The sequence below is a fragment of the Macaca fascicularis genome, chromosome 13 (genome assembly GCF_037993035.2).
Source record: "Macaca fascicularis isolate 582-1 chromosome 13, T2T-MFA8v1.1".
In the NCBI taxonomy this organism is placed as follows: Eukaryota; Metazoa; Chordata; class Mammalia; order Primates; family Cercopithecidae; genus Macaca; species Macaca fascicularis.
The window spans coordinates 96,819,497-96,844,525 of record NC_088387.1 but is presented as its reverse complement, the minus strand read 5'-3'; the positions used below and the strand labels follow the sequence as shown (position 1 = coordinate 96,844,525).

At 43.8% G+C, this 25,029-nt stretch overlaps 1 protein-coding gene across 50 annotated transcripts in view; it reads right to left on the bottom strand.

The window, feature by feature from the left end:
* The window catches only part of DTNB (dystrobrevin beta), a 302,620-nt gene that overhangs the window by 25,789 nt on the left and 251,802 nt on the right, over positions 1 to 25,029 (bottom strand). For 31 of the 50 annotated variants that reach the window (XR_010580546.2, XM_074012198.1, XM_074012200.1 and 28 more), the window contains 2 exons: positions 22,166 to 22,262; positions 13,674 to 13,694 (listed from right to left, as the gene is read on the bottom strand). Coding sequence is in view for 47 of the 50 variants with exons in the window: in XM_074012198.1 (XP_073868299.1) it covers positions 13,674 to 13,694; positions 22,166 to 22,262 (118 nt within the window). In the remaining 3 variants the exon portion in view is untranslated. The remainder of the gene's footprint in view (positions 1 to 13,673; positions 13,695 to 22,165; positions 22,263 to 25,029) is intronic. The other 19 variants (XR_012422596.1, XR_012422597.1, XM_074012189.1 and 16 more) reach the window with 1 other exon arrangement.

Below are 25,029 nucleotides of genomic sequence, written 5' to 3'. Positions count from 1 at the left end.
AATGGCCATGAGCAAAGAAGCAGGGAGTGAATGTGCCTGGACACCTTCCCTGCTTAGCAGAGGCACCCACCTGCAAGTTTAAGTGCTGTGGAGCCTTTTATTTATTTTTATTTTCTATTTCTTTCAACGGCCCTGGTCAGCATGGAAGTGGAGTCTTTTAAAGATGAACTTGGCTTCTAGACACTGGAGAGAGGGGCTAAAGAGTTCTATAAAGTCTGTCTTACCACCGTTAACACATTTACCTATCATGTGTCTGTTGGAAGGATGAGGCCACCAGAAAGTCTGCCATGGGGTCTCTCTGCAGAGGGGTGACACCTGTTTGTTCCCACATCATGTCAGGAACCTCAGGGCTCACGCATAACCTGTCCCTCACTGTGATGGCTGGTGAGGCAAGCTGCGAGAAGACAGGAAGCAGCTATTCTAGGACTGCTGGATGATTTGTGATCACGGTGTTGCCACCGGCAGAAGGTTACGGTTCTCAATCTTCATGATTCTGTCCCTATTCAAGTTACACTAAATTATATAGAAGACAAAGCTTATGCTAAGAATTAAAGAGTGAGGGGAAGGTGTACAATTATCTTTCTTGGTAGAAGGAAGAAGGTGTATTAAATTTCTGGGACAAAGAACAACCTATTAAAACTCAAGATAAACCTATAGATAAAAAGAAAGTTGGAATGTAAACTTTTAGATAGAGAAACTCATAAATTCCAAGCCTAGAATTACCTCCTTTCTGTTTCTCCCAGTTTGCCTAGCCCTATTTGAAAATGGTATCCCACTAGTCTTTTTTTTTTTTCAAGACAGAGTCTCACTCTGTCACCCAGGCTGCAGTGCAATGGCGTGATCTCGGCTCACTGCAACCTCCGCCTCCTGGGTTCATGCAATTCTTGTGCCTCACCCTCCCGAATAGCTGGGATTATGGGCGCCCGCCACTACACCCAGCTAATTTTTGTATTTTTAGTAGAGATGGGGTTTCACCATGTTGGCAAGGGTGGTCTCGAACTCCTGACCTCAAGTGATCCACCTCCCTTGGCCTCCTAAAGTGTTGGGATTACAGGGGTGAGCCACTGTGCCTGACCTGTATACCACTAGTCTTCACTGCAAGATTTCAAAGCCAGTTCTCTTCAAAATGATGAGAGACCTCACCAATCAAGAGAAAAATACCTATACAATGAATGCCAAACACTCAGATTGCATACTAGAAACAAAAACTAGGCTAGGCTAGGTTCTCAAGAGGATGCGGTCCTTATTCAGACAGCTAAATCTATTAGCAGGAAGGCAGCTGGGACCTATCAGTGGGTTTTAAAATTCAATGAGCTTAATGTAAATGTTACTTATAGGTAAGCCAAACTTGTGTGGTGAGGTACGGCACCTTTATTCAACAAGGACACGCTGCACTTTGTTAAGTTCCTGTTATATATAATATAGTGGTTAGAGTCCAGGCTTCGCAATTGGATAAACCTAGTTTTTGTTTTTCTTTTTGAGATGGGGTCTTGCTATGTTGCCCAGGTTGGTCTTAAACTCCTGGCTTCAAGTGATCCTCCCACCTCAGCCTCCCTCATAGCTGGGATTACAGGCGTGTGCTGCTGTGCCCAGCCTCGATGAACCTAGTTTGGATTCCGGCTGCCGTTTACTAGCTGTGTGATCTTGAGCAATTACCTAACCTGTCTGCACCTACGGTTCTTCATATGTACAGTGGGAATAACAATATCTACCCTCTCAGGTTGGTGAGGATGAACATGAAACACTCCACACACTTGGTCCATAGAGTGATACCTGTTGTTCTTCTACTTTGAAAGGTACTAGGGGTAGGGGGCTATGCAGCTGAGGCAATGTCTCCACTCTCAGCAGACCTATCCCGAGGGAGTCAGGTACGTATGCAACCAGCACACCAAACAGGATGAAATAGGGGCCACAGCAGAGGAACAGAGGAAAAGCAGCCTGGCCTGATGTTATGGAACAGGGTTAAGTTTGGTAGAAGAGGTGGCAGCTGAGAGTATCTCGAGGGGTACAACTGCAATGGGCAGAAGAGGCTTGGAAAGGGCAAACCAGGCAGGGGACAGTACATGACCGAGGGTACTGGGCTGGAGAGATGAGGCTGGAGTGTGAGGAACAGGGAAGACCTGTAGCAGGAGAGGAGAAGTAAAGGAGAAGTGGCGACGGTGAGCAGCCAGAGCCGTAATGAGCAGCTTATTTAACAGACAACAGATAAGGGCTGGGCACGGTGCGTCACACCTGTAATCCCAACACTTTGAGGGTCTGAGGTGGGTGGATCACCTGAGGTCAGGAGTTCAAGACCAGCCTGGCCAGCATGGTGAAAGCCCGTCTTTACTAAAAATACAAAAATTAGCCAGGCATGGTGGCACGTGATTGTAATCCCAGCTACTTGGGAGGCTGAGGTAGGAGAACTGCTAGAACCCAGGAGGCAGAGGTTGCATGCAGCGAGTCGAGATCGTGCCATTGCACTCCAGCCTGGGTGACAAGAGTGAAACTCTCCCAAAAACTAAAAAATAATAGGCCACAGATAGGAAAACTATACAACCCGTGGAAAATCCAACTTGCCACCATTATTTATTTTTTATTTGTTATTTTTTGACACAGAGTTTTGCTCTGTCTGGAGTGCACTCAGGCTGGAGTGCAGTGGCAAGATCGTGGCTCACCACAGCCTCGACCTCCTGGGCTCAAGTGATCCTCCTAACTCAGCCTCCCGAGTAGGTGACACCATGCCTGGCTAATTACTGTATTTTTGGAGAGATGAAATTTTGCCATGTTGCCCAGGCTGATTTCAAATGCCTGGGCTCAAGTGATCCATCTGCTTCGGCTTCTCAAAGTGCTGGGATTTCAGGCATGAGCTACCATGCTTGGCCCAACTAACCACCATTCAAAATAAAATGTTCTGGCTTGGGTGCAGTGGCTCACACCTGTAATCCCGGCACTTTGGGAGGCTAAGGCAGGCAGATCACTTGAGGTCAGGAGTTCAAGACCAGCCTGACCAACACAGTGAAACCCCATCTCTACTAAAAATACAAAAATTAGCTGGGTGTGGCTGTGGGCGCCTGTAATCCCAGTTACTCGGGAGGCTGAGGCAAGAGAATCACTTGAATTGGAAAGCGGAAGTTGCAGAGAGCCAAGATTGCGTCACGGTACTCCAGCCTGGGCGACAGAGGAAGATACCATCTCAAATAAATAAATAAATAAAATGTTCTACTTTTTTTCACCACCAGTTTTGCTTTTTGCTTTTTGTTTTGTTGTTGTTGTCTTTTTTTTTTTTTTTTTTTAACAGACCATGAGCCAAGAATGATTTTTACATTTTTTAATGGTTATATTTTAAATGGTTGTATAGTACCTACATAATATCTGGTTTGGCCTGGAAAGCCTGAAATATTTACTATCTAATCTTTTAAGAAAATGCCTGCTGACTCCTGCTACAGGCAAAGGCAAAAGAAGCCGGTGAAGGTTTCTAAGGAGGGGAGGGATGTGGCCAGTCTAGTCTGTGCTCAGGAATCGAGCTCTGGGCAATGGCAGGGAGGAACTGAGAAACGAGAGACTGGAGACAGGGTTCTATCAATAAAGAGGCTTTTCCAAAACTAGTTGACAGATAATGGAGGCTGGAATGAGGTACAGGAATAGAAAGAGGGAGAGCAACTTTTGGGAGAAAAAATGGACTAGAAGTTGGCAACTGAGAGGGAAGAGCAGGAGGCTGGCGATGGCTGGCAGGGATACGGCGGTGCTGATAACAGCATCAACAGAAGCAGGAAATATGTGCAGAAGAGGGATCTGTAGGGTCCCACCCTTCCCATAGCCAAACTTCAGAATAAGGGGTTCTGAGAATGCCAGGGAGGCTCATACTGGTATCACAGAGAAAGGTTCTCTGGACTCAGAGCAGGGCTTCCAATTAACAAGGGGGCAATTTTACTTGATAGGGGCCTGAGAGTAGAGGCTACTACTGGCGCTTAGTGGGTAAAGTTAAGGATGCTGCTAAACATCCTTAACAGCCTGACCAACATGGAGAAACCCTGTCTCTACTAAAAATACAAAAAAAAAAAAAAAAAAATTAGCCAGGTGTGGTGGAGCATGTCTGTAATTCCAGCTGCTTGGGAGGCTGAGGCAGGAGAATTGGTTGAACCTGGGAGGTGGAGGTTGTGGTGAGCCGAGATGATGCCATTGCACTCCAGTCTGGGCAACAGGAGTGAAACTTTGTCTCAAAAAAAAAAAAAAAAAAAAAGAGTTCAAGACTTCAAGACTAGCTTGGCCAACATTGGCCAACATAATGAAATCCCATCTCTACCAAAAAAAACACGTATGTTTTTCTACAACACATATGACAACTACTTGCAAAAACAGAGTTATCTGGCCCCAAATGTCACTAGTGCTGAGAATGAGAAGGATGGCTGAGGGCGACTTAGTCATGAGGTCCTACAGAGAATGGTCTGCCCAGGGCTATTTTCCTGGGTGGTGAGCTGCTGTGGAAAGAAGGGCAGGCAGCCAGCAGCCTCAGGTTCATTAGACCTTTAAGGGACCCAAGAATAGACTGCCGTGTCTTCTGCACATTGGGATATCCTGGGGTGGCTACAGATCTGAGAGTCTCCTAGAATCTCTCGTGATTTTCTGAGGTCTGAGCAGGTTAAAAATTGGAGTTGAAATTTGCACTGTGAAAGCAATTAACAGAGAATTGTATATACACTTAAATTAATAATACATAATAATAAAATAACTGAAGGGTTTATGGTTAGCCATCTGTGCAGAGCAGTGGTGAGCTGGCATGGATCCTTACTATAATAAAAGTACCACTTCAGCAAATGACATGACATTTCTCAAAAGAAGATATACAAATGGCCAACGAACATATGAAAAAATGCTCAACATCACTAACCTGAGGGAAATGCAAATCAAAACCCCAATGAGATTACTACCTTACTCCTGCAAGAATGGTCATTATCGAAATGTCCAAAAACAGTGTATGTTGGCATGGATGTGGTGAAAAGGGGATGCTCATACACTGCTGGTGGGAATGTAAATTAGCACAACTACCATGGAAAACAGGATGGAGATTTTTTGAGGAACTAAAAGTAGACCTACCATTTTTTTTTTTTTTTTTTTTCTTTTTGAGACGGAGTCTTGCTCTGTGCCCCAGGCTGGAGTGCAGTGGCGCGATCTCGGCTCACTGCAAGCTCCGCCTCCCGGGTTCACGCCATTCTCCTGCCTCAGCCTCCCGAGTAGCTGGGACTACAGGCGCCCGCCACCTCGCCCGGCTAATTTTCTTGTATTTTTAGTAGAGACGGGGTTTCACCGTGTTAGCCAGGATGGTCTCGATCTTCTGACCTCGTGATCCGCCCGTCTCGGCCTCCCAAAGTGCTGGGATTACAGGCTTGAGCCACCGCGCCCGGCTAGACCTACCATTTGATCCAGCAATCCCACTACTGGGTATCTACCCAAAGGAAAAGAAGTCATTATATGAAAAAGACACATGCACACATATGTTTATTGCAGCCCAATTTACAATTGCAAAGATTCAGAACCAACCTAAGGGCCCATGGACCAATGAGTGGATAAAGAAAACGTGGTATATAAACACCATGGAATACTACTCAGCCATAAAAAGTAATGGAATATCTTTTGCAGCAACCTGAATGGACCTGGAGGCTACAGTTCTAAGTGCGGTAGCTCAGGAATGGAAAACCAGATGCTGTATGCTCTCACTTATAAGTGGGAGCTAAGCTATGAGTATGCAAAAACACAGAGTGATATAATGGACTATGGAGACTCAGAAGGGAGAGGTTGGGAGCGCGGTGAAGGATAAAAAAACTACGTATTGGGTGCAATGTACACTAGTTGGGTGACGGGTGCACCAAAATCTCAGAATTCACCACTAAATAACTCATCCATGTAACCAAAAACCACTTGCACCCCAAAAGCTATTGAAATTAAAAAAAAAAATTAACAAAGTACCACTTGGCCGGGCACAGTAGCAATACTTTGGGAGGCTGAGGCAGGTGGATCACTTGAAGTCAAGAGTTTGAGACCGGCCGAGCGCAGTGGCTCACACCTGCAATCCCAGCACTTTGGGAGGCAGAGGCGGGCAGATTACCTGAGGTCAGAAGTTCAAGACCAGTTTGACCAACATGGAGAAACCCTGTCTCTACTAAAAATACAAAAAAATTATCTGGGTGTGGTGGTGCATGCCTATAACTCCAGCTACTTGGGAGGCTGAGGCAGGAGAATCACTTGAACCTGGGAGGTGGAGGCTGCAGTGAGTGGAGATCATGCCATTGCACTCCAGCCTGGGCAACAAGAGCGAGACTCTGCCTCAAACAAACAAACAAACAAAAAAAAACAGTACCACTTCAGCTACAGTTAACTGCATTGCCTGTAATTTTATAAAACAGCTTTCTACTTTTCTTTTTTTAAACATCAGGGCATCTATATTGCAGCTCCAAATGCATACTGCCAAACCATGATTAAGAGTAAATGGAGAAAAGTGTAAAGAGTCTACAGTACTTGTTATAACATGCATCTTTTAGCTGAAACTAAGCAGACGTTCTTTTCCGTAAAGGACGCTTCAAACCTTAGCATTACCATTACTATGGAACATCAGAACCAACCTGAGGGTCAGCTATAAAACCTGTTACCCTAGAGACTGGTACAGCTTCATGATTTGACGAAATGCCTCCAGATGCTCTCAGAGTGAAGGGTTATGGAGACAATCCCATGCTGAGAGAAGAGGCTGGGGTGAGGCACAGCAGAGAGGAAGAATGCCAGAGAAACCTGTCCTGCTGGAGACATGGCCAAGAATCACGCAGGTGAGCCACAGGAGAAGGGCATCAGGGATGCAGCTGATGTTTTCTTAGGATACTTTCTTGTATCTGGAAAAGTGGCAGGTGGGAGGCTGGCATGAATAAACCCTGGGGAAGAAGTTATTGAAAGAAAACCCAGACAATGAAGTAAGGGCCACAGGATTTCAAAGTCAGGAAAGGAGAATTCAGTGAAATAAACCCAACTGGATTTCATTCATTCATTCATTCATTCATTCATTCATTCATTCATTCATTCATTCATTCATTCCTCTATAGGCCAGGACCCAAAAAGATCTCTGGAGACTCTTTTAGGTTTATAGCCTTTCTCCAGAATACCAGTTGGTACAATGATGAAAGGATGCAAGAATTGTGGAGCTGAAAGTTTACTGACGAGGAAAATGAGGTTTGTAAAGGTTACGTGCTTGTTTAGATGAAAAAGAAATGGGATTTAGCCAACAAGACTCGATTAGTGGGAAGGGCAGTCCATTCACGTGTAATTCACAGATTTAAGATTTACATCTCCGTTCAGTGGGGTGACATTATTTGACAGGAGGTGGTGTTGAGGGGTTCGGACAGGACAAAGCCCACTTTTGAGAGCTGGGTGCATTTTACTACTCTACTGAACATTTTCTTTCCCAAGTTGCTGGTAACTTCCTTATTGTCAGATTCACGGGCTTTCTTGTCTTACTGTCTTACTAAATTCCTCCTTCTTGCAATTATCTGGGCTTCCAAGAGACCCGAGGGTCCTTCTCCTGCCTCCTCTTTCTTCTTTTTGTCTACTATGCGTTTTCCCTAAGGCTCACGTTTATGGTTTCAATCCTCATTTTGTGTTGAAGGGTTCCAGGTCTACATTGCTAGCCCTGTTTTCCCATTGAAATTTCAGTTGCACACGTCCAATACCTAGCAGATCTTTCTGCTTGACTGCCTGGCTATAGGACATAATAGTATGTTCAAAATCAGATCAAAATCCCCTCCTAACCCAGATCATGTCTCTATTTTCACTTGTTCAGGAAATGACACCCATCATTTCCCCAGATTCTTCTTAGGCTCCAAGCCTACAAGTCATTTTTCTTCATCCTTTTCTGTTAATGCTTTGTTGAGATTCAGCCTGTAGTGTTCTGGGGGAGGCAGTGTGTCCTAGGAATTCAATATTCTTCCAGTGGAAGAATTTCTCCAGTTGGCTGAGGAGATAATTTTCTTGGAGGCCCTGAAGGATGGTTTTCATATGCTGTGTGCATTCTGGTCAGGAGAGGAAAAGACAGAAATATAGTACAGGAGGGAAATTCAAGAAGTAGGTAAGGAAATCTCTCAGCCTGACATTGATGAGAGTGATTAAAAATATTGGGGGGCTGTGGCATACATCCCAAAGCTACTTTTCCCTTGTATCCTCAGACTCTTGTTTGGTACTGAGGGAGTTTTGGGGGAGTGAAATACAAACACCCATCCCCCATTCCCACCATGCAAGACAGGACCATCCAGGAATGAGCCTTCTGGCTACACAAGACTAAGTTGCTGAACATAAAAGGAATCAAAACCATTTTTGTTCATCTATGATGCTTTCCTAGAAAGATCTTGATGAAAAGAGGGGAAATGAGAACAAAAATAACTCCACGAAGTCTGAATTATATGAGGTATTCAAAATTGATCAGGTCCTGAGAGACACAGCTATGGGGCTTCAGACACGCCACCTGCCAAGTCGGAGGGGCAATGGTTTAAAGGCATTTTGTTCCTGACTAGCTGCTTCACTCATTAGCTTCATGTTCCTGGAATCTGTGATAAAAAGAACAAAGTATACATAATCAATAGCTTATGTTATTATTTTTAAAAACCTTATCTGGCCTGTGACACAACCTCAGGAGATTCTGAGAACACGTGCCCTGCTTATGTTACTTTAATGTAAGTTCTTGGTAAACGACTTAGGAACTGCCTTTTCATTTTTTTTTTTTTAAACTCACTATAACTGCTGCTAATCAGAATGTATATTTGAATCTTTGCTCCTGGGGGGGCCATCCTCAAGCTTTGGGCTCAAATAAACTTATACTTAATCATAAAGAAAAACTATGGCTGGATGCAGTGGCTCATGGCTGTAATCCCAGCACTTTGGGAGGCCGAGGCAGGCAGATCACCTGAGGTCAGGAGTTTGAGACCAGCCTGGCCAACATGGCGAAACCCCATCTCTACTAAAAATACAAAGATTAGCCGGGCGTGGTGGCGTGCACCTGTAGTCCCAGCTACTAGGTAGGCTGACGCAGAAGAATCACTTGAACCCAGGAGGCGGAGGTTGCAGTGAGTTGAGATCATGCCATTGTACTCCAGACTAGGCAACAAGAGCGAAACTCTGTCTCAAAAAAAAAAAAAAAAAAGAAAAAAAGAAAAGCCAAACCTATTTTTAATATTGTAGTGATATTTCCTCTTTTTGGAAAAAAAATAACAACAAACTGCCAGGTCCCTACGGTGAGTACAGGTGCCAAGGCTGATGGATGAATACATCCTGCCGACTCTTGCGAGGCCATGTGTGGGAGGGAGCTAACACTGGCAGACAGTCTATGCACCTATCCTGGGACTGCGACCAGGCTAAAGGTTTGTGGGAGAGTCCTATGTATAGCACAGCAATCCTCACTTACCAACAGACGTCTGTATAGTTTGCCAACTTAGGAGGGCCACAGTGGTGCCTGAGGCCCAGGATACCACTGACCCGGCTTGTGTTTCTGCATTTAGGATATCATGTCAACCATGAAATAACTTTCAGACTATTTGATGGTGGTATTTGAGTACGATTTCTCTTTTTAACCTCCAAAAGGCCAGGATCACTGCCTTGAACATATATAGTAAAACACTGCTAAATAAATAAATGAATGGCAATCCTTTGCCTTTCGGGAAGTAGACTCAGGCTTCTATTTCAGAGGATTAAGAGCCAGGGAGCCCAGAAGACTGCAGAAGCATGTGAATCTGAATCGCTTCCCAGTGAGACTGTATCCAAAGGCTAAGATGGGAACGTGACCCATGAGGCATGCTGACATCAAGGGGTTCACCAACAATTTCTTTAGTGGACAAAGAGGAGGTTTCTTTTTCTTGTCGCATAGGTTTGTTTTTTTGAAAGTACTTTCTCTTAAACTTACAAAGTTAATATTCATGAGGTTCATGTGAGCCCTTGTGGGTCGACCATTGCTAACTAAACATTGAGTGCCCTTCCTTTGAGGCATATTTGGTAGAGCTGTGATCAGAAATGGGGGCTTCCTGGAGCCAGGCCAAACCTGCTCTCTTTGGTACAGCTGTAGCTGGATATTTGTCTGGGTCTTGGAAATCAGACAGGACATGATGGCAAGATCCCACGTGATAGCCAAACTCACTGAAGAAAAAGGAAAGGTCCCAAGAGTGGCAATGTTCTCTTAGCCAATTCCCCAATATTCCACTAATTACATTATTTTCAGAGTGCCAGGTATATTACCCTTTGGACCGCTGCCCCACTACCTAAGCTGGGCCAAGGCCACCCTGAAGGAGCTTCCTATCCTTACATAACTTTCACTGTCTAAAGTTACAGTATTTAAGTCTGATGATCATTATATAAAATGTTCTATAAAATGTATATAAAGTTACAGTCTTTAGGCCAGATGATCATTATTAGATAATTAACTTCTAATAGGAGAGATCAGACAAATGTTGCAGGAAACACATCCTTCATGAATAAACAGAACCCATTTCCTTGGATAGCTCAGTGAATGTGGTGTTAGAGATCCAGCAGTGAAATTTTATGGTGCACTGAGTCACTAGGAAAAATGGAACCCTAAAATGTTCCTAGAGTGAACTTGTACATCTGAACTCTTTCCAGACTAGGACTGGGATACTGTTTGATCGAGACCGGAGTGGCCCATAGCTCAAGTGCACCAATGGTCATAAACACCATTGCCAGTAGGGACCTAATCAGTCTGTGGTGACCCTAGTGTCCCCTCTGTAACATGCTGATGAATCCTACAACCATATTTCTGACTGTAAGCACTGGACTTTTACTGAGAAGTGTTCAAAATATTTTCAAATGATGCAAATAACTATAGATATCCTGCATTTTATAGATTATTATCTTTAAAAGATAAGGTGATTTTTATGCTATGTATCAGTGTATTTTCTTTAGACAGAAATAACAATATTAATAATAATACTAATCAGCTTGGTTTTTTTTTCAGTAATATAAAATTTTTTCAGATTCCTTTTTTAAAAAATTATTTTTATTATTTGCTTTCTTGGGAAATCGGATTCCTTTTTTTTTTTTTTTTTCTGACACGGAGTCTCGCTCTGTCGCCCAGGCTGGAGTGCAGTGGCGCAATCTCAGCTCACTGCAACCTCCGCCTCCCAGGTTCACGCCATTCTCCTGCCTCAGCCTCCTGAGTAGTTGGGACTACAGGTGCACCACCACGTCCAGCTAATTTTTTCTATTTTTAGTAGAGACAGGGTTTCACCACATTAGCTACATGGTCTCGATCTCTTGACCTCATGATCCACCTGCCTCGGCCTCCCAAAGTGTTGGATTACAGGTGTCAGCCACCGCGCCTGGCTCAGATTCCTTTTTATAAAGGATATTTCTGAGCTATAATTTAGTCTCCTGAATGGATCTATCTGGGATTGCCTTAAGCAAAATAACTGCTATAGGTATGTGAACTAGTTATGTCCCTTATAATTAATACAATTATTAATTCATACAGACTATAAGTCAAAATCTTATAAAATTGGTTAATACTGGTTATCATTCAGCAAATATTTATAGTGAAGACTAGCTTTAAATTGACCTGAGAACTAATATCACAGCAGTGGTAATTCCTGCTTCTTGGATTAAACATTTTTTAAATGAAATGTCTACTGGAAGCTCTACTGCTACCACTAAGATCAATATCCACAATGCCTGCCCTCTTCTGAAAGAGTTTTCAGGTGAGGTGTAGGGTGTTTCCAGTCTGTGCTCACTTGGAGCAGGTGCACGCAGAGAGAGATCAGGAGATGCTGTGCTAGTCTGGCAGACTGTTGGAAGTAGATTTGCAGCAAGTAGCTGCAGCTGCAAAGTGCATCTCTGGGGTATGGAGGGCTGAAGAGAAGGAGGGGACACTAGTGATCAGCAACAACAGGTGAAGTGACACCCTGGATCACTAGGAAGGGAATACTTCATAACAAGGGGATGAGACTATCAGGAGCTGGGAGGATAAGTAGTCTCCTTTCTCTTCCTCCAACAGTCTCACTCATTCGTCTACTTGGGGGAGGTATTTCCAACATCTGCTTCTCTGGGACTTCTGGACAAACTGGAGGATTAGACTTCCCAGCCCCCTTGAGGTGAAGTGTGGTCATGTGACTTGCTCTGGCCAATGAAATGGAGAGGAAGTGATGTGTGTCACTTCCTGGAAGCAGCATGTAATGGCTGGGCTTGATTTCCATCCTGTTCTGCTTTGCCCATGTAAATGTACCTACTGATGCAGAAGTGCCAGAGATGGAAGCAATAAACTCTGTGTGAATGAAGAAAAAAGAACCAAAACTAGCAAAAACCTAAACAAGTGCACTTTGGTTCCATGAAAGCCATCAGATTTCTGGGCTGTTGGCCACTCCTGATGCCATGCACCATCTTCTTTCTCCCTTTCTGACAGTCTGCCTCCTCTGTACCCTCTTCTCGCCTCCTCCCCTCACTACCTATCTCTTCTTTCCTTTCTCTTTACTCTATGGTCCCATTGCTCTCCTAGCTAGAAATTATAAGTATAATGTTTTATATTCCTAACCTAAAACATGTATTCATTTGTGTTTTTTTTAAAAAACGGGTAGGCCGGGTGTAGTGGCTCATGCCTGTAATCCCAGCACTTTGGGAGGCCAAGGCGGGTGGATCATGAGGTCAGAAGTTCGAGACCAGCCTGGCCAATATGGTGAAACCCCGTCTCTACTAAAAATACAAACATTAGCTGGGTGTGGTGGTGCGCGCCTACAGTCCCAGCTACTCAGGAGGCTGAGGCGAGAGAATCACTTGAACCGGGGAGGCAGATGGTACAGTGAGCCGAGATCATGCCACTGTACTCTGGCCTGGGCGACGGAGCGAGGCTCCGTCTCAAAAAAAAAGGCAAATTTTTAAAATTAAACGTTTTATGTTTCTCTCCCGAAGGACAAAAAGCTCCAAGGTAAACAAAAACTCAGCTTCAGTTTAAAAAATGTATGCTTTGAAACCTTACTATGTTATATAAACATATGGTGCTAATATTGTAGATAAGTCTGCAATTGACTTTCTTGTGTGGGTCAGTGGCTATCGGGAAAAACAAAAACAAATATAAACCTCCCCCAAACACCATGCAGCAGCCACACAGCTCAGAAAAACCTGAGCTCCCTCTGGAGTAGGTTCTGAACAGGAAATCACTGCAAGTGGAGTCAGTGCCTCAGTCGTTGTCAGTAATTTTGTTAAGAAGGCTGGCACAGCCCCAGCATCCAGAAGCCTAGTCAAGACTGCACGACATCTATAGTTAGCAAAATAAGTCCTCATTTTCATGCACATTCATTCATGACATGAGGTCACCCCAGCACCCCGAAAGTTGTTTCAAGGAATTAAAATCACTCCAGACACAAAACAACAGAGAATGAAAGGCAGGAAAATGCAATGGTAGCCTGGCTAATCATGCACACTTCAATGCTCACAACAGATGGGTACTTACAAGCTCTGGTTTTAAGTAAGAACATGCTCTACCGGGTAAACATGCTTTGAACTTTTAGAACATTTTACAACACCACGGGGAGACCCACTGGGAGTTTTACATGTAAAACCCTCTTCAGAGATGATGTGCTGGGAGAAGAGGAGAAACATTTACATGAGTAAAGAAAGAACGTGCAACAAGAGCGAGAGTCCAGCGGGAAATTCTGAAGTTCACTTACTGCCTGCTTTTGCTCTTCCTCCTGGAGTGTTGAAGATGAAAAAAAAGGCAGAGGAAAAAAGGAGAGAAATTAATGCCCATCACCACAAACATTGGGAAGAAATGATAGAAAAATCAGACAAACCAGGCCAGGCCCATGGGTGCTGAGATCAAAGGCCCCATCCCCCCACAGGAGCATCAGAGGACGAAGCAAGCAGCAGACCGTGGCCTGGCGAGTAATTCAATGCTAACTCCTAGAGCTAGAAGGAAAGAACCTTAGAAACCACCTTGCCAACATTCTTACTGTAGATGAAACAGGCCTAGAGGGCCTGACCTGCCTACAGTTCACATAGCTGTTTAGGGGAATCTGAAAGAGGAAGTGCAACCATGACTTGAAATTCTAGGCCGGGCGCGGTGGCTCACGCCTGTAATCCCAGCACTTTGGGAGGCCGAGGCGGGCGGATCACAAGGTCAGGAGATCGAGACCACGGTGAAACCCCGTCTCTACTAAAAATACAAAAAATTAGCCGGGCGCGGTTGTGGGCGCCTGTAGTCCCAGCTACTCGGGAGGCTGAGGCAGGAGAATGGCGTGAACCCGGGAGGCGGAGCTTGCAGTGAGCCGAGATCGCACCACTGCACTCCAGCCTGGGCGACAGAGCGAGACTCCATCTCAAAAAAAAAAAAAAAAAGGAAATTCTAATAGTAATTCTATTTCATCATTCATGATATTCACATGTGTTTAGGTACATTTATCCAGGCAAGTGGTTTTCGATGCATGGAACACAGACCAGCAGCATTGGCATCACCTGGGAACTTGTCAGAGATGTAAACTTTGTGCCTCACCCTATCCCCACCAAACCGAAGCTCTAGGGATAGGGCACGGCATTGCATTCAACCTTGTCTGATTCTGGTGCATACAAGTCTGAGACCCACTGCTCTCATCACTTCCCAACTAGCAGTCTGCCCACGACAGGTTCTTTTCTTATTTGGTCCCCTCTCCACACTAAACATGTTGGAACTGTAGCCCCATCTACCTGCTTTCAGGAACACTTTTTGTTTGTTTGTTTGTTTGTTTTTCCAGTGAGTCCCATACATACCCACTTCCCCCAATAAACCAGAAACTGTTTGGAGACCCTGAAAGGTCATTCAAAAAAGAATTCTTGATCTCAGTTTTTCGTTAATTCAGTACAGGTTTATTTAGTACTTCTTGTGCAGAAAGCACTGGAAACATAAAGAAATGGTCTCTGTCATCTAAATCAATCTCTCTCTCTCTCTCTCTCTCTCTCTGAGACAGAGTTTCACTCTTATTGCCCAGGATGGAGTGCAATGGTGCGATATGGGTTCACTGCAACCTCCACCTCTGGGTTCAAACAATTCTCCTGACTCAGCCTCCTGAGTAGCTGGGATTACAGGCATGTGCCACGAAGCCCAGCTAATTTTTTATTTTTAGTAGAGATGGGGTTCACCAGGTTGGTCAGGCTGGTCTCGAACTCCTGACCTCAAGTGATCCCCCTACCTTGACCTCCCAAAGTGTTGGGATTACAGGCGTGAGCCACCGCACCTGGCCGGTCTCTGTCTTTTAGAACCGTATAGTGATGGAACATAGAGCAGGCACTTGCTGGCTATCAGCTGACTGCCCAAATGAACGCACTATCAGACACTGTAGGAAAAAGGATAAAGAGAATACTTTCAAGTTTCTCTTTCTTCAGTTCTTTGCTGCTCATCTACTCTGTCTTTTAATGGGTCTCTTCCACCTCCTCTTTCTGTGCCTCACCATGGGTCACTGTGGTCAGGGAGCCTCAGCTCTTTGGCCTAGTAAATCTAAAAGCTGTGCAATGGCTCTATTTAAATTGGACCAATTCATGCAGCTAGTCTTTACTGAACATGTATGTGCCTAGGAAGTCTCAGGAATGGGTAAGTGCTCCTGCTCCCACACAGTCTACAGACCTGGGTGCAATGGTGAGAAAGACCTCAGTAAAGCAGAGGAATTACGAAAGGGAGAGGGTGAGTGAACACTTGGAGAACATAATTTTTATTACTGCAAAGGAGAGAGAGGGACTAGAAATAAATGGGCACTGAGAAATCTCTTAAGGAGACTCCCACCTCAGCACAGGAAGGTGCTCTTCACAATCAAAGCCAGATGCTGGATGCCTGACCAAAGCCAAACTCACAGGAGCCCAGGCTCAGAGTGCTGAGCACCGGCTCTGGCAGTGTGAAGGAGGTAGAGTGCTTCTGTTTTTGCACCTGTTTCGCAGTTAGGAAGCAAGCTCTCTTCCTTGCCAGACTTCCCTTTCGGGCAGGACACTTTTCTTATATTCATGAGGCAAGGCAAACAGTCATAGGACAGTTATTAAACAATTATAAAATGTGTTTTCATTGCTGGCACTGTGTTGAAGTGGAAAGTGCGACGGTTGGGGAAGGATGGGGCAATCCTAACAGGCTGAAATTGTATCCGAGGTCAGAAGACTAGTATGTAATTTCTTAGAACTGTTTCTAAGACATCTCTCTACTTTCACAGTTTTCTCCAGGTTTGGTATTAAAGAGAACACTGCAGTGGCTAAACAGAATAGGGAAATTTCAGAAAGCAATCTTTCATACTTGGACATCTGGTGATTGCAATTTAAGTTTGTCAGAAGAGAAATCATAATTTGCAGTAGACATATATCAGGTTAGGCTGGGGACAGTGGGCAGGGCAGTGCTTCCAGGACTTATAGGCCTTCCATGTGGCCTGGTATTGGGGAGAGAGTGGACTTTGGCAAAGTGTTATTTAGGATAGTGTTGTATAATTTAAACTCACAAAATGTATTCAGATAAAGCCTTTAAGGCTCTGTCAACACAGTAAGCAGGTCAGATCCCAGGTCTGAGAACCTCTGTGTTATCAACCAGTCAGCTGGGATCACTAAATATTGACTGATGACAAGGGATAGAGCCAACGTTGATTTAAAAGGGGGTAATAATACCTTAATTATAAAGTGTAAACTTAGAACTGCTTATGTCACCTAATAACATGTGAGTCTCTTCCACATGAACGAGGTCTGGCAAGGTGGCCAAAGCAATGGCATAGCCACTATAGTCATTTATATAAAAACTTACACTCGGCCGGGCGCGGTGCCTCACACCTGTAATCCCAGCACTGTGGGAGGCCGAGGTGGGCAGATCATGAGGTCAGGAGATCGAGACCACCCTGGCTAACACGGTGAAACTCCATCTCTACTAAAAATACAAAAAAAATTAGCCGGGCATGGTGGCGGGTGCCTGTGGTACCAGCTACTCGGGAGGCCGAGGCAGGAGAATGGCGTGAACCCAGGAGGCGGAGCTTGCAGTGAGCCGAGATCATGCCACTGCACTCCAGCCTGGGTGACAGAGCGAGACTCTATCTCAAAAAAAAAAAAAAATTTACACTCAAACTAGATAAACATTTGCAAATGAGGTTGAAATTCAAAACTGCAGAACTCATCTGATAAAGAGTTTCTTTTTTCTTCCTTTTTTTTTTTTTTTTTGAGATGGAGTCTCACTGTGTCACCCAGGTTGGAGTACAATGGTGTTATCTTGGTTCACCATGACCTCTGCCTCCTGGGTTCAAGTGATTCCCCTGCCTCAGCCTCCCGAGTACCTGGGATTATAGGCGTGCACCACCACATCTGGCTAATTTTTGTATTTTTAGTAGAGGTGGGGTTTCATCATGTTGGCCATGCTGGTCTTGACCTCAGGTGATCCACCTGCCTCAGCCTCCCAAAGTGTTGGGATTATAGGCATGAGCCACTGCACCTGGCCTTTTTTGAGGCTAGTAATTAATTAATACTCATTAATCAGGTAAAAAGGTATAAAGGAAAGATATGTACAGAAATATGAATGCCTAAGTGTCAGTCTACATCACGTCATTAAAAAGAATAAAGGGTGGCTCGTGCCTGTAATCCCAGCACTTTGGGAGGCCAAGCCTGTCTACTAAAAATGGAAAAATTAGCCAGTTGTGGTGGTGGGTGCCTGCAATCCCAACTACTCAGGAAGCTGAAGCAGGAGGCAGGAGACTCACTTGAGTCTGGGAGGCGGAGGTTGCTGTGAGCAAAGATTGTGCCACTGCACCCCAGCCTGGGCAACATAGTGAGACTCCACCTCAGACAAAAACCAAAAAACAAGAAGGAGGGACCTTGGTACTCCTTGGTGACAGGGATTGGGTCTAGTCACCACGATATGCCAAATACCTAATATGATACTTAGGAACTCAACAGATTTTTATTAAATAAACAAAAAAATTAATTTTAACCCTGCCTTATTCCAAAAAAGGATTAATATTTTTGTTGAATGAATTAACAATGATGTCACTTCTTATGTATGCTTCTTTAAATTATCATTTCAGACAGAAGATAAAGTACCTAATAGTTTCCTGAAGCAGTAGAATGAAAGAACTCCCTGTGGCATGAAAATTATTGTGTGATGTATTTTAATTTATGAGTATCCCAGACCATGTGGCTTGATTGTCCATTTGACTAACTGCTTACAGCTATTTTATGAGAGAATTAAATGCTAGCATACTGAACATCAATAAAAGCAGGCAACCCTTTTAAATTAAAATCAGGATTTTCTCTCTCTCTCTCTTCTTTTTTTTTTTTTTTTTTGAGACAGGGTCTTGCTTTGTCACCCAGGCTGGGGTGTAGTGGTGCGATCTCGACTCACTGCAACCTCTACCTCCTGTGTTCCTCACATCCCACAGGTGTACTAACTCCATGGCAGCCAGGCTTTTAAAGCCCCATGAGGCTGCAGATGTCACACAGGCCATGTATGTTTAAGTACATCCCTGCTGTTTAGAGTGAGGGGCTAGGTTGCTTAGCTGGATATTTGACAACTATTATAGGGATTTGGGTCAAATTTTTACATAAGATTTTTTTTTAAACAAAACCCATTTAGACACAAAGTATTTCTGAGGATAAATCCTGCTGGGATTATAGGCGCATGCCACCATGCTCGGGTAATTTTTGTATTTTTGGTAGAGATGGGGTTTCACCATGTTGGCCAGGCTGGTCTCAAACTCCTGACCTCAAGTGATCCACCCACCTCAGCCTTCCAAAGTGCTGGGATTGCAGGTGTGAGCCACTGCACCTGGCCTAAAATTAGGATTCTAAAGGGTACTTTTATGGGTTGATGAATATATATTTTTAATAGTAGGAGAACACTGAAATTTTAATAGAAGTCAGTAATTCCTGTGTGTGAACTTTTAGGTATGCATATAATACACAAATTAAGATTATGTGGTAATTCTTTTAGGAAGCTAGACACTAAAGGCATGAGATTTTCGACTGTGAATTCTAGCCAATGGATAGAAAGACAACATTCCCGGATTTGTGTTTGCAAATTCTTCCTCCCAGTCTGAATAGTCTTAGCCTGTCAGATGGGTAAGAACCTGGCAGGGGATCCTACAGGGGCAGCAGTGTCCTGCTTATTTTACTGATTACAGCTGCAAATATAAAGAAACTCGAGGTTTGGGAGTAGAGTTGCGGGCATTAGCTCATTCTGCTTAGCCCTTGAATACAAGCATCAGTGGTACACTAGAAGGCCACAGTGGCATGCATGGGGCTTGGAGTCAGTAGTTCTGGGGATCGCTAAGACAATCCAACTGAAAGGCGATGGTACAAGGTTACTTAGGGGAGATGCACTCTGGTTTCCCTTCAGTTTACATACGCCTTTTGCCTTTTACAAAAACCACATTGGGGCACTGGGACTTTCCCATCTATGCTTGGGTAATATTTGAGAACATCTTTCTAAAAAGGGAGATGTGACACACAGAAGAGGTGAGTGGATCCCCTAGTTTTTTTTTTTTTTTGAGACTGAGTCTCACTCTGTGACCCAGGCTTGAGTACAGTGGTGCAATCTCCGCTCACTGCAGCCTCCGCCTTCTGGGTTCAAGCGATTTTCCTGCCTCAGCCTCCTGAGTAGCTGGGATCACAGGCACGTGCCACCACACCCGGTTAATTTTTGTATTTTTAGTAGAGACAGGGTTTTGCCATGTCAGCCAGGCTGAACTCCTGGCCTCAAGTGATCCATCCGCCTTGGCCTCCCAAAGTGCTGGTATTACAGGCGTTAGCCACTGTACCCGACTGGATACTGACTAGATATCTCCCATCCCACAGGTGTACTAACTCCATGGCAGCCGGGCTTTTAAAGTCCCATGAGGCTTCAGATGTTACACAGGCCATGTATGTTTAAGTACATTCCTGCTGTTTAGAGTGAGGGGCTAGGTTGCTTAGCTGGATATCTGACAACTATTATAGGGATTTGGGCCAAATTTTTACATAAGATCTTTTTTAAACAAGACCCATTTAGACACAAAATATTTCTGAGGAAAAATCCTGCTAACAGGGTTAATGTAGAAACATATCTATGCAAAACAACCCAAATACGGCCAAAGCTAGGAGGAAAACAACAACCACCACCACCACCACCAACAACAACAACTCAACTCATGACAAAACAGTAACTGTCTTGCGCAAGTCAAAATTCAGTTTAAAACACAAATTCTACATTTATCCAAGTTGCTAATGCCCACTAGCTTCATTACTAAGAGACTGACTTAGGATGCACAAGTTGGAGAAAAGTCTCTAAACTGATATTCTCCTGGGCTACCACTCCTGGGGTTAAGAACCTTGTCACTTTGGGCCTGGAGGATGAACTAAGTCTCCTATTATCCTTTAGTTTCTCCCTGTTCTAACTTGTCCTGCGTATTTTCCTAAACTTATTTTTAAAACCTCCAATGACTCCCCTTTACCACAATATTAAATTCACTCCTGTCATTTGGCTTTGGGGGCACTCCACACTTTGTGATTTTCTCTGGCTGTTAACTCGGTATCATACTACTAAATGCAGCAGGTTCTCAGCGGAGGAAGTATCCTGGTATTGCTGCTAAGTAACCAGGTAGATATTTCTGTTCAATTCCAATAAAATTGTCCAGGGTAGGGCATTCAAATGCCAAGCATGCCTTTCTTTGCTCAGGGGTAAAGGGGTTGTAATACAGCTTTCAATAAGAATAGACAGACCTCGTGTGCCTGTAGTCTTAGCCACTCAGGAGGCTGAGGCAGGCAGATCCCTAGAACCCAGCTCAAGCAAGGTTACAGTGAGCTATGATCACACCACAAGATAGACCTGACTTATTACGCATGTATTCAGTTCCCCAGTATCCCAAACCTAGAGCTAATACGCTATCTTACTCCTAATATAGTAAAGTTACTGACTAGAATGGTTTAATTAGGTTGGTTTTTGTGATGGTTATTTTTATGTGTCAACTTTACCAGACTAAAGGATAGTTAGCTGGTAAAACATAATTTCTGGGTGTGTCTGTGAGGGTGTTTCCAAAAGAGATTGGCATTTGAATCACTAGACTGAATAAAGATCTGTCTTCACCAACATGGGCAGCATCATCCAATCCACTGAGGACTTGGATAGAAGAAAAAGGCAGAGGAAGGGCTATTGTGCTAGAACATCATCTTCTATGCCCTCAGACATGTGAGCTCCCCAAGTTCTTGGGCTTTTGGACTCTGGGACTTAAACCAGTAACACAACACCGCCCATCTCCCAAGCCACCTCCCAGATTGGGAGTCACACCATCAGTTCCCCTGGCTCTCAGCCCTTCAGAGACAGACTGAATTACACCACCAGCTTTCTCAGTCTCCAGGATGCAGATGGCATTAACATGAGACTTCTTTACCTCCATGACTGTAAGCCAATTCCCATAATAAATCCCCTCTTAGATATCTTTATATATATTCTACTGGTCCAATTTTTCTACAGAACCCTAATACAGGTTGTCTCTGTACTACTTATTGAAATAGGACACTTAATATTTGTTAAGTATTTAAGTGGAATATTTGAAAACTTGTCTTAACAGAAACTTTAAGGCCAGGAGCAATGGCTCACGCCTGCAATTCCAACACTTTGGGAGGCTGAAGTGGGTGGATCACCTGAGGTCAGGAGTTTGAGACCAGCCTGGCCAACATGGCGAAACTCCATCTCTACCAAAAATACAAAAAAAATTAGCCAGGCGTGGTGGTGGGCATCTGTAATCCCAGCTACTCGGGAGGCTGAGGCAGGAGAATCACTTGAACCTGGGAGGCGGAGGTTCCAGTGAGCCAAGATGGCACCACTGAACTCCAGCCTGGGCGACAGAGTAAGACTCCATCTCAAAACAAACAAACAAACAAACAAACACCACTTTAAGTAGTTGAGAAACATTATTCATTGGTACATAGCTAATATCCTATTTATAAACATTCTTATGTATTCATAAAAGCAACTGTTCAACACGTTATCCTACTTCCAGTTACAAGTTTTTTAATAATCTGGCTTTGCACTAATTTACATGACTTTTATACCCAATTAGGCTAAATTTATGGAAATTTATCTGAAAACTGATTCTAGGCTAAAGTCAAGCCTTTAGCCTCATCCTATTCTGACATCACAGGGAGGTAGCAGCTGAGGCTGTGGTGGGAGAATGACAAGAACTGAGCGTGGGCCGCAGGCTCTTACCTTCAGCAACTTCATCAACTCTTCTAGCTGGACCATCAGTTCCCGCCTGCTCTCTTGCAGGGCCGACATCCTCTGCTCCAGTTCATCCTTCCTTTGCCTGTCCAAGAGTTTGAGAAGCCCATCAGATAAAGGGACCCTCAAAGATGGATCTAAGGCCAGGTGAAACGGATTTCAGACCTGATCCTGCTACTTACCAGTTATGAGACGCTGAGCAAGTCATTTAGCTTCCAATACCTCATAAAATGGTGATAATGTCTGTTTTGCCTACTTTCCTGGACTGTTCTGAGAATCATAGGTAAAAGTGCTTTGGAAAGTTTACATGACCATATAAAGATATTATTCATATTACCAGAGTGAATTAATGATCAAAAAACTCTTTAGAAAGTCAATGCTTTTCGAAAAATATATAAAATCAGCCCAAATTTAGATTAATAGTAGATAAACCATATTAAACTGCTCAGAGAAAACAGGGTTCAGTAGCAAGTACTTCTGACACTAGACAGATTCAAGAAGGGTGACAGATCAAGATGGCTCCCTGTGTCCAAGAACAGTCACTTTTCCTTGAGGATACATTTTACACCATCTACTCTAGCTCAGTATGTCCAAAACCAGACTTAAGATTTTTCTCCCTAAATGGTTTTCTTGTCTCTGTCTCTTTTTTTTCTTGTCTCTGTCTCTTTTCTGTCTCTGCTATTTTTCCTTCCAGGTGTCATGGCTGAAAAACTCAGTCCTCTTTGTTACTTTCTTCTTTATATCCCATAATCAATCAATAACTCAATTCAGATCATTCTTTCTTGGAAAATTTATGTGCCTATCTTTCTATTCCCATTTCGCTTGCTTTATCTAAGCACTCCTTTCCTCAAACATCAAACAGTCTCCTTGTGTGATTAATCCTGCTTTTTTTTTTTTTTTGTGATGGAGTCTCACTCTGTCGCCCAGGCTGGAGTGCAATGGTGCGATCTTGGCTCACTGTAACCTTCGCCTCCCCGGTTCAAGCGATTTTCCTGCCTCAGGCCTCCTAAATAGCTGGGATTACAGGCATCACCACCATGCCCATCTAATTTTGTATTTTTAGTAGAGATGGAGTTTCACCATGTTGGCAAGGCTGGTCTCGAACTCGTGACCTCAAGTGATTCACCCGCCTCAGCCTCCCAAAGTGCTGGGATTACAGGTGTGAGCCACCGCAACTGGCTCTTTCATCTTTTATGGTGAGGAAAAAGCAGTGGAATAGAAGTCAACAGCCTCAAAGTTGAGTATCAGTCCCAGTATTTCGCAAATATGCAACCGTAGACAAGTCACTTAGCCTCAGTTTTCTCTCCTCTAAAAGGGGACTAGTAACAGCAACAATATTCTGAGGATCATATAAGGTAATAAACATGAGGGTGTTCTATGAACTTTAAACTGCTGCTCAAAGCAAAGCTATGTTCATCGTCCCATAATGATCGCAACAGAATTTCTAGCATCACTGACCCTTGCCTGCACAATCTAGACCTATGCTGTCTATCACAGTAGCCACTAGCCATGCCTGACTACTGAGCCCCTGAAACACAGCTAGTCTGAATTGAGATGCTCAGCAATTGTAAAGACTTAGTGCAGAAAAAAGCAAACTATCTTGATCATGTTTTAATACTCATTACACGTTGAAAGGATAATATTTTGAAAATATCAGGTTAAGTAAAATATAGTATTAAAATTAATGCCACCTATTACTTTTTGGTTTTTCAATGAGACTGTTAGAAAATTTTTAATTACATATGTGGCCTGCATTTCTATTGGAGAGTGCGGCTCTAGATCCCATCTACATTCCTATCCTTAGCACCTCACCTCCTATTTTATGCCCTTTTTGTCTGGACCTCCAGCTTATGGTTCACTTTTCCTAAGTGGGCTCCATAATTACATAACTCACCTTCCAAATCTTATTCATTCCTTAATGTCTGACCCAACATCACTGTCAGGAAGCTGCTCCTGATCACTGCAGCAGGGACTGCTTGATTAAGCACTACAGTAATTAGTGCTCCTCGGTGGTACTTAATTTACTTTACTCAGTGCCATTCCTACCATGATGCAAAATCCTTGAGGTCAGGGATGGGCCTTACTCATCTCTGCATGTATTGAAGGATGAAGAAAATATCAGGCATCCAGTATCGCCTAATTAACATCTACCGAACTTACCAAAATCATTATTTGGAACTCTCCAAGGGTTTCCAATGACCTAACAATTAAGACTTTCTAGAATCTGATCTCAATTGCCTGGCAAATTGTATCTCCTATCACTGGCACTCTAAAGATTGATGTAATGGCCGGGCGCGGTGGCTCACGCCTGTAATCCCAGCACTTTGGGAGGCCGAGGCGGGCGGATCACAAGGTCAGGAGATCGAGACCACGGTGAAACCCCGTCTCTACTAAAAATACAAAAAATTAGCCGGGCGCGGTTGTGGGCGCCTGTAGTCCCAGCTACTCGGGAGGCTGAGGCAGGAGAATGGCGTGAACCCGGGAGGCGGAGCTTGCAGTGAGCCGAGATCGCGCCACTGCACTCCAGCCTGGGCGACAGAGCGAGACTCCGTCTCAAAAAAAAAAAAAAAAAAAAAAAAAAAAAGATTGATGTAATGCATGATTGAAAAGAAATTTTTAGTTCCAAGACTCTTTCCCTTTTCTGAAATGTGCCATAATTATTTGGGGGAATCATACTGAACCCCAAGCACACTTCCAATCTGAAATGTTTTGTCCTACACTCCATCCAAATCATTATCTACTTTTCATGGTCTAGCTCAACTTCTACCACCTCCATGGGTCCGAATGCTTCCAGAGGAAAATTAGACACACAAAGGTGGTAGAGAATGAATATAGATATAATACCTATATTA